We start from the raw sequence: 15643 nt of genomic DNA, 5'->3' as shown, positions 1-15643 counted from the left end.
AATACGTGAAAACTGAAGAAGAAATGAAATTTTCAAAGAAATCTGATTATAAGATTTTTGAGAAAAATCGGAAAAATATGATTTTTTGCAGAAAGAGCAAAAAATTGGAAAAATCCATTTTCAGATGATTTTCAGACAAGATTTCTGTTTCAAAAACTTCAGAATTGACTAACAATAGCAAAAAATCACAAAAGTTGTAAAATCCGAAAAAAAATTTTTATTCTGAAATCCCGACTCGGAATTCAGAATTAGATTTTCAGCCATGGCGGAGAAGAGAAAAGAAGAGAAAAAGTGTTTTCAGATGAGTCTCGTTCGGAACACAAAAACATGTTTTTGCAGTGCGGGTGTATCGCGTCCCCGGCGGTCCCCATCGGCCCCTACAATGATAACTACTTTCTTCCTCTGACTGTCTGCGTCTCCGCGCTTCGACACACTCTCGTCCTATCTCTCGTCTCTATTTCGCCGCGGCGCCCGGGCCCGATTCAGTTGTTTTGTTGTGAAGTTGAGAGGGAAGAGTGAATGGAGAGAAAGAGAGGAGAAGTTCAAAGGAAAACAAAAGAGAAATATCCTTTTTTCGGGTTTTGATACGAAAAAATTCATATCGAATGACTTACACGGTCTAGAAGGCGCGAGCGATCCGTGCAGGTTCGAGCGTCGAGATTCTGAAAATTTTCATGAAAAGAAAACAGGAACTGAATTAAAATTTCAGATGAAAAAAGAATTGGAATAACAAAAAGAAAGAGTCAAAGCCAGTGCCAACGAGAAAAACAAAAAAACTGAGAAGAAAAAAGTGGGCGGAGCCTCGAGAGGGAACGCGAAAAAGCAAAAAAAGTGGGAAGAAAAACAAGAGGAGATGAAGAGTCGGATAAAGAAAAATCGATGGACGGAAATCTGGAATTAAAATAAAAATTTTATTTGAGAGAGATAAAAAATACACTTTTTTAGAAGAAGAGAATGAAAAAAAAAGTGAGTGAAGGGTTCGGAGGACACGAGACGATTGTCATGTGAAAAGAACATGTGAGAGCAGGGAGAACGCGATGATTTGACGAACAAACATAAACCGAATTGAGAAAATCGATTTAATTTCGGGGAAAATCGAAGAAAATCACTGAAAATCACTGAAAATTCTGAAAATCACTTTTAAAATTTGAAAATCAAACTTTAGCGCCAACGAGAGGATTGCGTACTCTGTGCATGATTGCGTCATGGTGTACTTTCGAAATAAAAATTTCAGACATTTCCAGCGAGTTTCAGATGATTTTTTAGCGATTTTCAGCGATTTTCAAAGGGAATTCAAACGAAATATTGGTTTTCTTTTAATCAGAAATTGTTAGAGAAAGCAAATAAACCAGATTTTCAGAATTTTTTCAGAAAAAATGGTCTGAAAGCGATAAATCCAAAAAAAAACATCAAATAATCTCAAAAACTCCCCACGTTAAAAAAAATTGAGAGAAAAAATGCATTGATAAATAGCTCAAATCCCCTCCTTCATTTTTCATCTTCTCATCTCTTCTCACCTCATATCCGGATACGAAATCATCCAAAAAAGAGTCGTTGCTAAGCTGCCGATTCTACGTCTTCTTCCCTCTCCAATCTCATCATTTACGTCATTGAAAAATAACATTTATGACGGGAGAAAAATAATGTCCCAAGAGAGACGAATGATGCACATCGTAGTGGATCATGTGATTTTTGTATTAAGAAAATAAGTAAATTTTGAAGAACTAGAACAATAAATTAGGATGAGTTAAATGGGTAAGGTGATTATCAGCTGATTTTCAAAAAAAAAAGTTAGGAAATCACGAGAACTTGGAAAAATATTGTATGTATCTCGGTTTTCGATGAGCAGTTTTGCAAGGAAGAGATACAAAAAATTCATTTTCCTACGAGCAATTTCAAAGTGCGAATCTCTTTCCAAGATTGATCGTTGGCATATAAAAAAGGTAAAAACTGTTTTGCAAGCAAGCCATATACAGAGAAAGAGACGGTTCTCTGTGTGCGCCGGTGTGGTCGGACAGTGTGTGGTAGGAAAAATGGGGGTTGGCGGGAACGAAACTGATTCAGTATTTTCGATTTTCAAGGTCTTTTTCTCCTTTTTTCCGAGGAGGTACCTCTAGAGGGGGCACACGTTGTTGAACCGAAGGAGGTAGGAGAAAAGGAGAAGAAGAAGAATGAAAAAAAGAGAAAAAGACGGGGAGAGGGAACACACATGCATAAACAATGAACATTAACATTTTTGTGTGACGATGCGATGCGTCGAAGCGATTTGGTAAAGGATAGATAGGGAGAGAAGAGGGGGGAACGGTCAATTTATGGTAGTCGGAGTGGATGGAATGAAATGGCAAAATAAGAGAATGAAATTGGAGAAACACCATGGGAGGTCTTTTTTGTGTAGAGGGGTTAATTAAAGTGACAGGAGAGGGAGCGGTGTACTGTAGGGTGGTGGGAAGAGAGATAGAATAGTACATATGGGCTTGGAGAGTCTTCAGGAGAGGAGATGGAGATTCTGTGTGGTGGTGAGCATGAGGGTTAGGCTCCTCCCACCTAGAGACTTTGTGCTCTGAAAATCTGGAATCTGAGGTCTGAGTCAGCAGAATGCTAACTGGAGGAGAGCGGGGTTTCAGACCGATGGAGTGTGAGAATCGAAAGTTTTAGAGTCAAAATGGGATGCCTCGTATCTTTTGAAAAACCCATACCTGTCAAGGCCGGCACGGGAAGGCCTGAAGGCCCGGGCCGGGCCGACTGTAAACTTTGAAGGAGACAAATTTTGATTATATATTCAGATTCAGCTCGTCAAGGCGCTTCGATTGAGTATAATCATGACTAGGTTTGGGTCTTACCACGAAATTCCACATTTTGAAGGCGCATGCCGTAGTTTTTCGTGGTGAGACCCAAACCTAGTCATGATTATACTAATTCGAAGCGTCTCGGCAAGCTAAATTCGAACCTACCAGATTTTTAAAAAACCAATTTTTTCTTTTTTTTTTGCTGTTTTTTCAATTTTTCATTGTAAATTTTCGATGGTTTTTCAGAATATCTCCTAATTCTGAATTTCAGTCGAAAATTGAACTTTACCCTGAAAAAATTCAAAAAAATTCGAAAATTTTGAATTTTGAATTTTGACAAAATTCAAAAATCCAAGAAATTTTTGATGAAAATTCGTCTAGACTCCTGATTTCTCTCTTCCTAATCGAACTCTTCCCAGACCACTGACGTGTAGAGTCTAAACGACTAAAACAGCTTGAGGGCAAGAGATCATGACGGAGCTCAAACTGAGAAAAATACAGTAACCTCTACAAAAAATTAGCAAAAATTAAAAAGGCACCTGAAAAAAATTTCCTCATTCTAACACCTTGTTTATTTACATTACAAATCGGAAATACTTGTGATTGGGCATAGGAAGTAAAACGTTGCGAAACAAGATGATTTTTGCGCAACATTTCGAAAGTTGAAGAAGGCGGAAACGGCGCGCCAGGCAGTGTGGAAAGCGGGAAAAGAATGGAAAACGTTCGAATCAGAAACCAAGCGAAAAGTTTACCTTTCGCATCAATTTCTCTTTTCTTTTTTTTCGTTTTTTCTTCTGACTCCAAAACTCCCTTGAGAGAGAGAGGGAGAGAGTCAAAAATAGGGTGAAAATTGAAAAAATTGATAAGAAATTGATAGACACAACAAATAGAGGTAAACAACTATCCAAAAGTTGGTTGGAAGCTGAAAATGGAAAAGTGCAATGGAGCGTACTTGCATACTTGATTAGATGCTGAAAAGAGATAAGAGATCAACGAAAAATCAATAATATCCGTCTGATTTCATTTCAATGGAGGAGCACAACACGGGGAGGGACAGCAAAAAATGTTCTGGTGTGTGGTACATAAACTGTCAAGTTTGTATGTTGTAAATGAGAGGGTAGAGAGAGAAAAAGAGAGAGAGAGAGAAAGAGAAAAGTTAAAGGGACATAGAGGAAAAAAGAGAGAGAGAGAGGCGCGGCGACTGCGGCGCTCTCTCTTTTTCACTGAGTTGTTGGTGGTTTCTGAAAGAATCCGAAGAGAGAGAGAGGAATAGAGAAAAAGTGGACAAAAAAAGAGACATACGTGTTTGAAAAAAATGGCGAAAAGACGCCTGGGAGTAAGAGTGTTCCCTTTACGCGTGGCTTTTAGATTAATTGTGGAGTAGTGGAGAGGAAAAGGGGCGGTGATTAGGTAGTGAGACTCTAGAACTGAGATTGTAGGCTATGATATTGCAATGGCGCTCTACCGAAACTGAGAAAAATAGTCATCGGAGAATTTCAATGGAGCGCAGTTGCAAAACCCCCAAAATAGCAGGAATTAGTTGATACATTAAAAAAATGATGTAGCAAACGCGCTCTACTACAAGCTTGATACGGTATTTACAAACGCGCCCCACCGAAAGTCTCTAGAAATTTCGTGTTTGGTATTAGCTCGGCACTGCTTTTACAACTGCGCTCCACCGAAATGCCTTTTAAAAACGTCTCTTTTTCTCTGAGTCTCTCAATTTCGCATACAATTTCCTTCGGTTTCGGTAGAGCGCGGTTGCAAAACCGTCATCATGCTAATATATTCCTCAAAATCCAATCTCCATAATTTCCAGAGGCTCCGCCCACTTTTCAAGATGCCTCGCACGACGAACGAACCCAAAAATAGGCGGAGCCTCAGGAATAAAGCGTTTTCGTTTTCCTGCGAAATTCTAGTAAACGCGCTCCACCGAACACTCCTCAACGGAATTCTGATCAGTTTCAGTAGAACGATCAAGTAGACCAAAATCAAAAATAAGAGATGTGTGATGTGCCTCCCATCTCTAAAAATCACTGACATGGATATGTAGATCACAAGTTCAACTTCATGTTAAGCTCTCAACGAAATGAGAAAAATAAGAAATCCAGGAGAGAGAGAGAGTGAAAAAACTAGTATGTACAAATTAGCTTGGATTGGATTTCTTTGATGTCTTCTTTTCTTTTGGCGGGTGGGAAAAAAGGGGGAAGAAAATAAAAAAGGAGGAAGAATAATGGAACTTTTCGAATAAATTCAAGTGATTGGAAAGCTGAACTAATAGTAATTTCGAATCTGTTGCTATTTTCCCGATAGCTTAAAAAACCCGAGTTACAAGGATTTCTGAAAAAGAAAAAGTGAGATCCATTATTCAACGCCACGTAACTCCGCCCATTTCAGCACCAGTCAAAAAGTGAGGCCAGGTACAGAATCTTCATAATTTTGGCTTTCTAATGATACCTCTTATGTTCTACAATTGCGCTCTACTGAGAAGTTGATAAAACTTAAATGTGACAAACGCGCTCTAGGGAAACATCATTGGTCGGTATTCGGTGGAGCGCGTTTTGCCACTTTTGGAGCTAAAAAAACACATCTTGAAAAGTAGGCGGAGTTTCGAAGGAACCTCGAAGCCGCGCTCTCTTGAAACTTTAGAAGCAAAATAGAGAAACGCAAAGAAAAATATTTCGGTAGAGCACAGTTGCAAACTGTCCTACACCAAAAAGAAACAATGATTTTTCCTTATTTTCCAATCCCACCAACCTCTTATATACCCGATGCGACTTTCATAGTCTCCTCCCCCATAAAATTAACGAAAAATTTCTTCAAAATTAGCTAATTAAAGGCACACACCTTCCGACTAACATGAACATTTTATAGCAATTCATTCGATAACATCTATTCTTTTTCTCTTTGATCGTTTTGCGCGAAAACAGAAAATTTAGATTTGTTATTTTCTAGGGAACTTGGGGGAACTTTAGGAAGTTTTCACAGATTGTATCAGTAGAGATGTTCTACTGTACTATTTCTGTCACTACTAGTCTTGGTTCATTTCGAAATCCTGTCGAGACCCATCATCATAACACCCATCTTCTTCTTCTTCTCTTTTCCGTTTTCTCTTTTCATGCCGGCGATGAAGAGCAGGTGTTTCGGCTGCCTTCGGTGACGTCGATTTTTCAAAAAAACCTTTTTCGCAGCTGTGAAAAGAGATAAAAGTGAAAAGGAGCCTTATTTTTTTTTCGATGATTTCGAGTTGCTTGAGCTGGGTAGAGGGTGTACCCGGGCGCTAGAAGATAGGAGAAGTTTGGAAAGGGGTGTTCATGGAATTCATGAAGGGAAGCTGGAACAGTGATGAACACCAGACTGATAAGCCTAGCGTTATGATGAAGGGTCTCGTGTTCTAGCATATAATGCTGAAAATCGCTCTCAATGCTATAATTTCCGTTCTCCTGACTCAAAAAGAGCCTAGGTGGAAGAGTTTTTCCACCCGGTCGTGTAGTCCTTTCGGACAAGATTATATCTCAATCCCTCGTTTCCTCACTGTTTTTATAACAAAAAAAAAGTAAACTACGAAAATTTGTTGGAAAAATTGAGAAAACGAGGATTTGAGATTGTAATCTTGTCCGAGAGGACTGCACGGCCGCGTGGAAAAACTCTTCCACATTATTTTGAGTCAGGAGAATGGGAAATGTAGCGTTTAGAGTGATTTTCAGCACATGCTCCAATGAAAGTTTGTTAGAATTGTCGGAAGTATCATAGTCTGAAATAAAAAATTATGACTTCAGTCCTCCTTTAAGTTAAAACACGATTGACTTTGTAAGTGTGTCCCGATTCCCCTGATTATTCCACATTGGCAACCGTATTTGTGGTCCATAGATCAAAAGTAGAGCTCCATTTTATTAGTTCACAATTTTTTTGTGCGGTTACACCCTAAAGAGTTCAAGCTCGGCAAAGTACTTTCTCTTACTCGAATCGATAGTGCAAAGTAAGAGATTCGTGAAATATCAAGGGAGCGCGCACAAAAAAGTTATAGAGCTCACTACTGATCTACATGAACCGACATTATAAGACAATCGGGAGACACCGGGGACACTATCAAAGCCAGTCGTTTCACTATTAGATAGTTCTCCGTGACGAACCAAACCTCACTGGTCCACGTGGTAGTCAGAGTTTTCAGGCAGTAGCCGTAGATATCCATCAATATTCGTTGGCCGCATACTTGCAACGGGCCGGGCCGGGCCGATTTGAGAATTTTCACCGGCCCGGGTCACAGTACCAAAATTTGAAAATTTGAATTTTTTTGAAAATTTTTTCGATTTTTTCGCAAAAAGTCGAATTTTCGACTATGTTTTTACATATCGATAAAACTCAAGTGTACATAGGATTTTTGACTATTTTTGATGAAAATTTCAAAACATTTCGAAAAATTTTGTGAAAAAATTGTGCTCATTTTTTGACTCCGGGCCGGGCCGATATTTTGCCGATATTTTGCAAGTATGGTTGGCCGACCGCTCGCTCAAAGATCTGCCCGGGTACTAGGTGTGGGTTTCTTTAAGGCTCTTTACCGTACTTTTCCCATAAAAAGTTTAAAAGTACGGTAGTCGCAACGATACCCGCACCGTGTCCCCGGGCCGAACTTTGAGCTAGCGATTGGCGACTTTAGTTTCCGAACTTTGGAATATGACAAACTTCCTCTGGTCGCCCAGAACTTTCTTACTGTAACATTATTTTAAATGGGCTGCCCATGTTTTCTCAGAAAGTGCAGACCTTCCTCCCTGCTAGCGTTAGAACACTTATCCGGATTATAGACAACCTTCTACTTATGCTCTACATGCCTGCTTCAAAGATCTTCCACTCTAGACTTATTTTAACGATTTTACATTTTACTTAAAATTCTCTGTTTTCTAACTTGAGCCTTGTGATCATCTGACAATGAGCTACAGTAGACTATCAGACCTTTCAAGTTTAATAAAGTTTATGCAACACCTTCTGTCCCTACCCCCAGTGTACATATTATTTACCTCTGATTCATTCAGATTAGCCACAAAAAAAGCGACAACCAATAATACAAAAAAAACCTGCAGATGACACAAAAAGACGCCAAAGAAAAAAGGGAAAAGAGGAGTTCCTCGAAATTCCTGGGAAGAATAAGAAAAGAAAAAGGAAGAGAGAACAACAAGAAGACGGGGGGAAGAGTTTGTGTATTCGGTGATGCATAAGTGAATGACGTGGCAAATGGGATGAGGCAAAAATGGGAATGATGGAGGGTCAAGATTCTGTGAAGAATTTAAAAATTGAAGATTTTTCTGAACAACCAAAAGGAAAGGACCATTCTGAAAAATGACACAGAAAATAAATCGGTTCCGATGGGCGTGGCCTAACAAGAGGACGCGGATTTCAAAAAACAGGTCATAGGCACTTTAGACCCTGGAGATTTTGTTTCTGCAAAAATTAGCTAAGCTATATATATAATCCGCCAAAACTTGGAATCTTCTGAGTCAAAAGCGTCTATGGCCAAGTTACTAGCACGACACATGTCTTACAATCGCGCTCTACCGAAACCGAAGAATATTGTGTGCGAAATTGAGAGACTCAGAGAAAAAGAGACGTTTTTCAAGAGCATTTCGGTGGAGCGCAGTTGTAAGAACTGTATCGAACTAAGTGTAGCGACCTCCATGGTATTTCTATGGGTTTTATCATTTTGAAAAATTGTCATTAGAGCGCATTTTCTGGGGTACTTTTAAAAAATTCAGATACAAAGAATTGAAATGGGGTCTTAGTTCTCAATGCAAAAAAAACTTTAATATCCAAAAAAATGAGAAAAAAACAGAATGAGTGTCCATTCATCGAATCTCTCTCCCTGTCTCTTTCTCTTCCTCCCATCATCTACATTTTCCATTTTCTCTCCAACTGCGCAAGCCACTCCGCAGAGCAAAAAAAGAAGAAGATGCTCTCCCATAATATTTCAACCCTCTGCGGGTGCAACACTGGCTCTTTTCTGTCTCTCTTCACTGCTCTGTTCCACACTGCCGAATGGACTGCTCTCACGTATATATGACCTGGAATAGAGAAACGAATAGAGATTCAGAGCGGTTTGTTTACTTGTTGCCATGGGCCTGTGCGCGCGCCTGGGCGCCTGGTGCCAACCCGTGTTTGTCTATGACTTCTCTGGGGCGCTGCTGCGTTGCCCTCCAGTCGGGCGTCGCGCATTTTTCGAAAAAATGAGATCAAATAGACGCGTGGGGAGGAAGGAAGGCGCAAAAAAAAACTGCTAGAGATTCAAAGAAAGAACTGGTAGAGAGTGAGGGAATGTTTATGGCTAGTCAAGAACCCCCGTGTATGTTCTCACTTGTTTTCGATGAACACACGGGTGGCACCGTGCCGGATGGATGCAACACAACAAGAGTCGCGGAGCCCCCCCCCCCTCGCTCATATACACTTCTCGAATTACGTTTCGAATGCGACGTGTGTGTGCTGGAAAGGGGGGGAGTGAAGAAGACATCTGGCGACGAGTCAGGGGAACGAAAAAAGAACAAAGAAAAGAGGCGCCAAAGAAGAGGTCATTGGCAAGCCAATTCTCCAGATGCTCACAGGAACAAAGGTATCATCAACACAACATTTTTATTTGAAAAGGGGAAAATGGGGAACAAAGAGCTTCCCAGCTACGGTAATCCAGATACCGTGAAAACTGTATTTGAGGTGCATGCAACTCTATTGTTCAAAGGGTCCGTTGGAGTGCAACTCTATTAGAGGGGCAATTCAAATAGAGGGTGCACCTCTATTTTTCGTCGACGGATTTGCCCGACCCCGGGACCCAACTATCTTTTGAATTTGTTAGATTTCATTAGTTTTTTATGTCGAATTCATCGAACTTTACGTAAAAAACGGAGAAAATCCTGAATTTTCATAGCAAATTACGTTTTTAACAACTGAAATGCTGAAATGGTAATGTGAGTGAACAGTTCTGAGTCAGTTAATGATGATATAAAACTCTTCGACAGGTGCGATGCAGGTGTTATCTGAAAATGGAAAGAGCAGATGGGCGAGCACAATTTCAATATGAATAGAACAAAGGACGTTGTGTGGGAGTTAATTAAGAGTAGGAGGAGGGATATTCGGAGAAGAGTACGGTAGAACAGGAATATGCCAGTGAACCAAATCCAAGAATAGCTTGAAACGAGGCATTTGAAAACCGAATAAGTGAGATGAGCCGTCAAAAATTCTCACTCTTCAAATTCATAACAACACGGTCTTCCACACTACGAAAAAGTGCTGCAAGAAACCTGCGGGCGATTTTTTTTTCGCGTTCTAACTCAATTATTTTATTTTTTGCACTTAAAACCCAGTCATTCAGGTTTTTAGACGGCCCAATGGATGAAAAACGTTTAATCCATCAAAATTGTAGAAAATGAATTTCTCTATCGACTGAGCCAAAAAAAAAGGGAAGTTTGCTCAGAAATTTACTATTTTGATACAGAAAAAACGGATTTTCAGACAATTTTTATTTTTCTAAAAACTGAAACAGTTTCAGAGCATCCTCAAGTACAAAATGTGCAATTTTTGTTGAAAAAATGTTCTCTGCCAAAAAATGCATACTCATTTTTCTGAAAATCGACGATTCTCTATCAAAAAAGTCAATTTCTGACCAAAATTCACGCTTTCGGGCTCAATCGACAGAAAAATTCATTTTTCACAATTCTGATGGATTCATTGGTCTAGTTTTCAGATGTATCCGTTTCGACGACTTCTGGTTTGAAAAATTCTTTGAGCACATGTATAGGGTAGCAGGTTTTTTGTTTTCAGTGCAAAATAGACAGAAGGCGTCTCTCTCTCACTCTTTGTCTCATTATGTCGAATTTTATAGAGAATGTAGATCAAACATAGATCTTCATTTTTGTTGTTGACATCTTTTTTGTACGAGCCTTACTGAAAAGTTACAGCCTCCAAAATCTCACCTTTTCGATGAAATGTGAAATAGTGAAATAGGTAGGATCCGGGGGGAAATGCGTTTGATGATCTGTAAGTTTTTTGGGAGGGCTCGTACAAAAAAAAATTGTCAACTACAAAAGTGAAGCTTGAGGAGTGGAAAATACAATTAAAAAATATTGGATCTCATCAAAGTGCATTCACCACCGTTATAAGTAGCTGAAATTGCTCATTTTCTAATGAAAATAGCAAAATCAGTGGTCGCTAGCACAAGTTCAGTTCTGATTGTGCCCAGTGAAGCAAACCGGAACATAGACATGCTTGAGGAGACAACCTTCAAGTAACATTCATATAATCTTGAGACAGAGAATAGCAGTACTCTTATCACCTGCCAATTCCGTTGTCTGGGAATTTTTGTTCCTCTTTCTTGATATATTATTAGAATTCGATTTTCAGAAGTTCTTGCACTTTAACAAATTGTGCACTTTTTTAAATAACCTCTCAAGAGTACACGAAGGTCACTAAAAACTATTTTATTACACATTTACATTTACAAAAGCCGTGTTGAGAACAATGTCTCAAATCACAAAACTTTCAAAAAAAAAGACCAAACCAGCAGATTTGCAGACGACGTTTTTGACATTTCTTGGAGCATTTCTTGGAATCCTTCCACTCTAACGCTCTCCTTTCTCCATGTGCTCTCTCTTCTCGAGACGTTTCGCCCAATGACAATCCAAATCATAAGGCTTATCATCCACCAGATAGAACTCTCCATTCGGCAGTGGACGGTTGCACGACGAGCAAGTGAAACAGCGGGGGTGCCAGTGACGATCCAGAGCCAGAAGGCAAGTATCGACGAGAGTTTCCATGCATCCAGCACACTTTGGATTGTACTTTTGGGCGAAGCATTGGACACAGTAGGCGTGGTTGTCGGCGGCCTGGAAATTGAGAAAATAGGAAGTTTTTGTTTGAAAAATGTTCAGATTACTAGATTTTTGGATGCAGTCTTTTAACATATTAATCAGAAACAGATCAAGTGAGATCTCTCAATATCACTAGGTTTAATATTGAAAAACTGGGATATTGGGTCTCCAGAAAACTTTTTGATTCAAATAGGATTTTTGGAAGATTTGGAGAAGGCGCTCACATGGAATGTACTCCGACTGCTCCCCCACAACTTGCGAGTTTATTGGCTCATTTGATAGATTCTGCGAAAAAAATGACCAATCCAGGAGCTTTTCCGGTGACTGGACCTAATTTTCAAGATATTGAGATTTTTAGAAAAAACGATTTTTGGAAAAAAAAAATTAAAATTTTTTTTCATTAATTTTTTTGTCCACAACGCAGCATGGAGATCAAATAGGAAATACATGTAGTAGATACATAATGTCTTCAGCTACAAAAAACTAAAATTTAAACTTAAAAAATTATTTCGAAAATGTTTGAATTTTTCTAAAACCTAAAGGCCTCCAAAAAAAACTTTTTTTTTAAACCATGAAGGTGTGAGTTTTCAACTTTAAAAAAAAAGAACAACTCATTTTGTGTATTTTTTTCAAAAAAAATTAGGGGGTACATGAAAAAATAAATACATTTTGTTGAAAATTTCGGTTTTTCAATATTTTGATGGGTATAGAAAATATGTCAGTTGATCTGTTTTAGCTTTGAAAATTATGTTCAATTAAAAAAAAACTAACAACCACGGACTTGTAAAACTTGTATCAAAAAGTTTGATTGTTTTTTGATCAGTTTCCAATTCGAGGAAGAGACTCATAAATTACATTTTTTTCAAGTAGTGAAAACTTCAAACGTTTGCCACGTGCTTCAAACTTCAAATAAACGGTTGTTGTTTTACAAACATACTTAAAATAGCTTAATTAACAAATTTGGTCACTTTAAACAAAAATTTTGAATTTTACGTTTTTATGAAAATTTCATGTGGTACCCCCTTACGACATTTTCGAAAAATATTAAAATTTAAATTGTTGTTTAAAGTGACCGAATTTGTTAATTCATCTATTTTAAGTATATTTGTAAAACAACAACCGTTTATTTGAAGTTTGAAGCACGTGGCAAACGTTTGAAATTTTCACTACCTGAAATAAATGTAATTTATGAGTCTCTGCCTCGAATTGGAAACTGATCAAAAAACATTCAAACTTTTTGATACAAGTTTTACAAGTCCGTGGTTGTTAGTTTTTTTTTGAATTGAACATAATTTTCAAAGCTAAAACAGATCAACTGACATATTTTCTATACCCATCAAAATATTGAAAAACCGAAATTTTCAACAAAATGTATTTATTTTTTCATGTACCCCCTAATTTTTTTTGAAAAAAATACACAAAATGAGTTGTTCTTTTTTTTAAAGTTGAAAACTCACACCTTCATGGTTAAAAAAAAAAGTTTTTTTTGGAGGCCTTTAGGTTTTAGAAAAATTCAAACATTTTCGAAATAATTTTTTAAGTTTAAATTTTAGTTTTTTGTAGCTGAAGACATTATGTATCTACTACATGTATTTCCTATTTGATCTCCATGCTGCGTTGTGGACAAAAAAATTAATGAAAAAAAATTTGAAATTTTTTTTTCCAAAAATCGTTTTTTCTAAAAATCTCAATATCTTGAAAATTAGGTCCAGTCACCGGAAAAGCTCCTGCTCAGGGAATTTTAGGCGAGGGTTTGGCGCCTTGCCGGCGTTTTGCCACTATTTTCGGCGAATTGCCCTCACTTTGGGCAGGTTGCCCACTGGGCAAGGGTTGGGCAAGAGTTGGGCGAGGGTGTGGTAGAAGAAGTGGGAGTGTGCGTGAGGATGGAGTAGGGCAAGATGCCCATTTGTAGGGCAATTCGCCCACTTTATAAACATGCGCTCTATTGCACTCTGAAAATCATCAGATTTGCTGCCACGTTATTTCTTATTTTTCTACTTTATTCGTTTTAAATACACTATTCTATCAAGTGCATGCTTTAAACTACTGGAAAAGATGCCATCCGAGAGTAAAGGAGATATTCGTAAGTGAAAAAACTGATTAATCCAGAATAAAATAATTTGGGACTTCAGAACGCTGTTCGATGGAAATGAACTATTCTCTATTCGGAGCTTCTAACGGCAGCTACTGATTCGACTGTCGGAACTTCGACTTTCTGATGCTAGACAGTGCGGATTCGACTCATTCAAGTAAGTTATCTTATAGTGGACACGACAGCTCATGATTCGACTTCTCCTTCGCTAAACCGTCTCATAATACTAGTGCTATGATGAAAAGCAAAATCTCTTCGAAGACGGAGCACTGCTGCTACTAACGAATTCTACTATTATAAATATAATTTCAGGTCCCTCGCCGAAGACTTCTCGTTTAAATGAAACGTCGAAACACACTACTGCCCGCCGTTCTCTTCACTACTCCGATAGAATTTGTTCCCGTCTAACCCTTTCTTGCTCACCAACTCTTTTCACATACATAGTTTTATATTTGATTTTGTATTTTGGAACGAATTAATAAATGCTGATTAAATCCATAAATGTTCTTCTGTTTTTTGAATAGATTGCGATGAGGGGAGCAAGCGAAGCGCACGCTAGAAATAACATAAAATGGGCGATTCGCCCTCGATTTGGGCGGCCTTGCCGCCATCGTGGCGGCAAGCCTGCCCAATTGTTGGGCAAATCGCCCTAAATGGTGGGCGAATTGCCCAAAATTCCCTGAGTGGATTGGTCATTTTTTTCGCAGAATCTATCAAATGAGCCAATAAACTCGCAAGTTGTGGGGGAGCAGTCGGAGTACATTCCATGTCAGATTGTGGAAATTTGTGAATTGGTACGATAACCTACGGCTAATGTAACATTATAGATTTTTTCCAATATGAGATACCCGACTTGGATGCCATCGTGCAAAAAAGTTGTCAACTACAAAAATAGAGTTCGAGGATTGGACTTCATAGTCTAAGTAATTTTATGCTCAAAGAAAAGTTTTTATCGTTGAGCCAAGTAGCCAAAGTAAAATATTTGTTCTCTGAAAACAGAATATGCAATTTCTGTAGCCGCTACTGTACTATTTTCACATACAAGTTACATTTTTTCCACAAAATTCAGATTTTGAACAGAACTACCACTAGCAAATTTTAATTTCCAATTCACTAATATACTTTCAATCTGGAAGTGGTACGGTATGGCTCACTGAATTATCAACGTTTGCTATTTTCAGTCAAAAAATGAAATTTTGGCTGGTTGGAACAGGAATAAAAACTATTTTATAGGCTTAAATTTTTATTTGACTATGTAGTCCAATCCTAGAACTTCATTTTTGTAGTTGACAACTTTTTGTACGGACGCTCCCTAGAGAGTTATGGTAATTTTAAGACGATAGCTCAAAAATCACTCTATTTTGCACTGAAATTGGTCGATTCGAGGGAGAAATTACTTTGTCGACATATAATTTGCTAGGGAGTGTCCGTACAAAAAAAATTGTCAACTACAAAAATGGAGTTCTACTCTTGGTCTGTTTGACCCCATAAAAAGTTATTTTGTGAGACAGTTAGTTTTCCTATGGTGCCCTCTCAAAGTTGGTCAAAAATTATACAAAACACGGTGTCCGTTTTAACCACCTGTTCCACCAAAAACCTCCTTCCACACCAACCCTTCATACCCAATTTCTCACCTGGAAAGTCTGCTTGATCGGACGTTTGCAAGAAGAGCAAGTGAAATGATCCGGATGCCAGAGACGGTTCATGGCAACGAGCGCCTCACTTCCAATAGATTGATGACACTGTCCACATTGACGACGATCGATGCTTCTGTCCATTTTTTCAGTTGGAATCGGGGGATTCGATGAGACGGGAATAACTGATGAGTTGGTGAGTGGAACTGGACACGTTGACATTCGGGATGACGTGGAACTATGTGTGTTGGCAAAAAGAAACAAAAAAATGGATACAGGGTGTCGCGG

At 38.5% G+C, this 15643-nt stretch overlaps 1 protein-coding gene across 1 annotated transcript; it reads right to left on the bottom strand.

Moving 5' to 3' along the window:
* Positions 1 to 11380: 11380 nt before the first annotated feature.
* Positions 11381 to 15577, bottom strand: GCK72_008836 (uncharacterized protein; the record flags this gene model as incomplete). Its single annotated transcript, XM_003107478.2, has 2 exons — positions 11381 to 11644; positions 15356 to 15577. 2 exons carry the CDS (start codon positions 15575 to 15577, stop codon positions 11381 to 11383), a joined length of 486 nt encoding a protein of 161 aa, XP_003107526.2.
* Between the last annotated feature and the right edge of the window lie 66 nt (positions 15578 to 15643).

Source organism: Caenorhabditis remanei, chromosome III, assembly GCF_010183535.1.
Source record: "Caenorhabditis remanei strain PX506 chromosome III, whole genome shotgun sequence".
Taxonomy (NCBI): domain Eukaryota; kingdom Metazoa; phylum Nematoda; class Chromadorea; order Rhabditida; family Rhabditidae; genus Caenorhabditis; species Caenorhabditis remanei.
The sequence above is the reverse complement of the archived record's forward strand: the minus strand, read 5'-3'. Positions and strand labels throughout refer to the sequence as shown.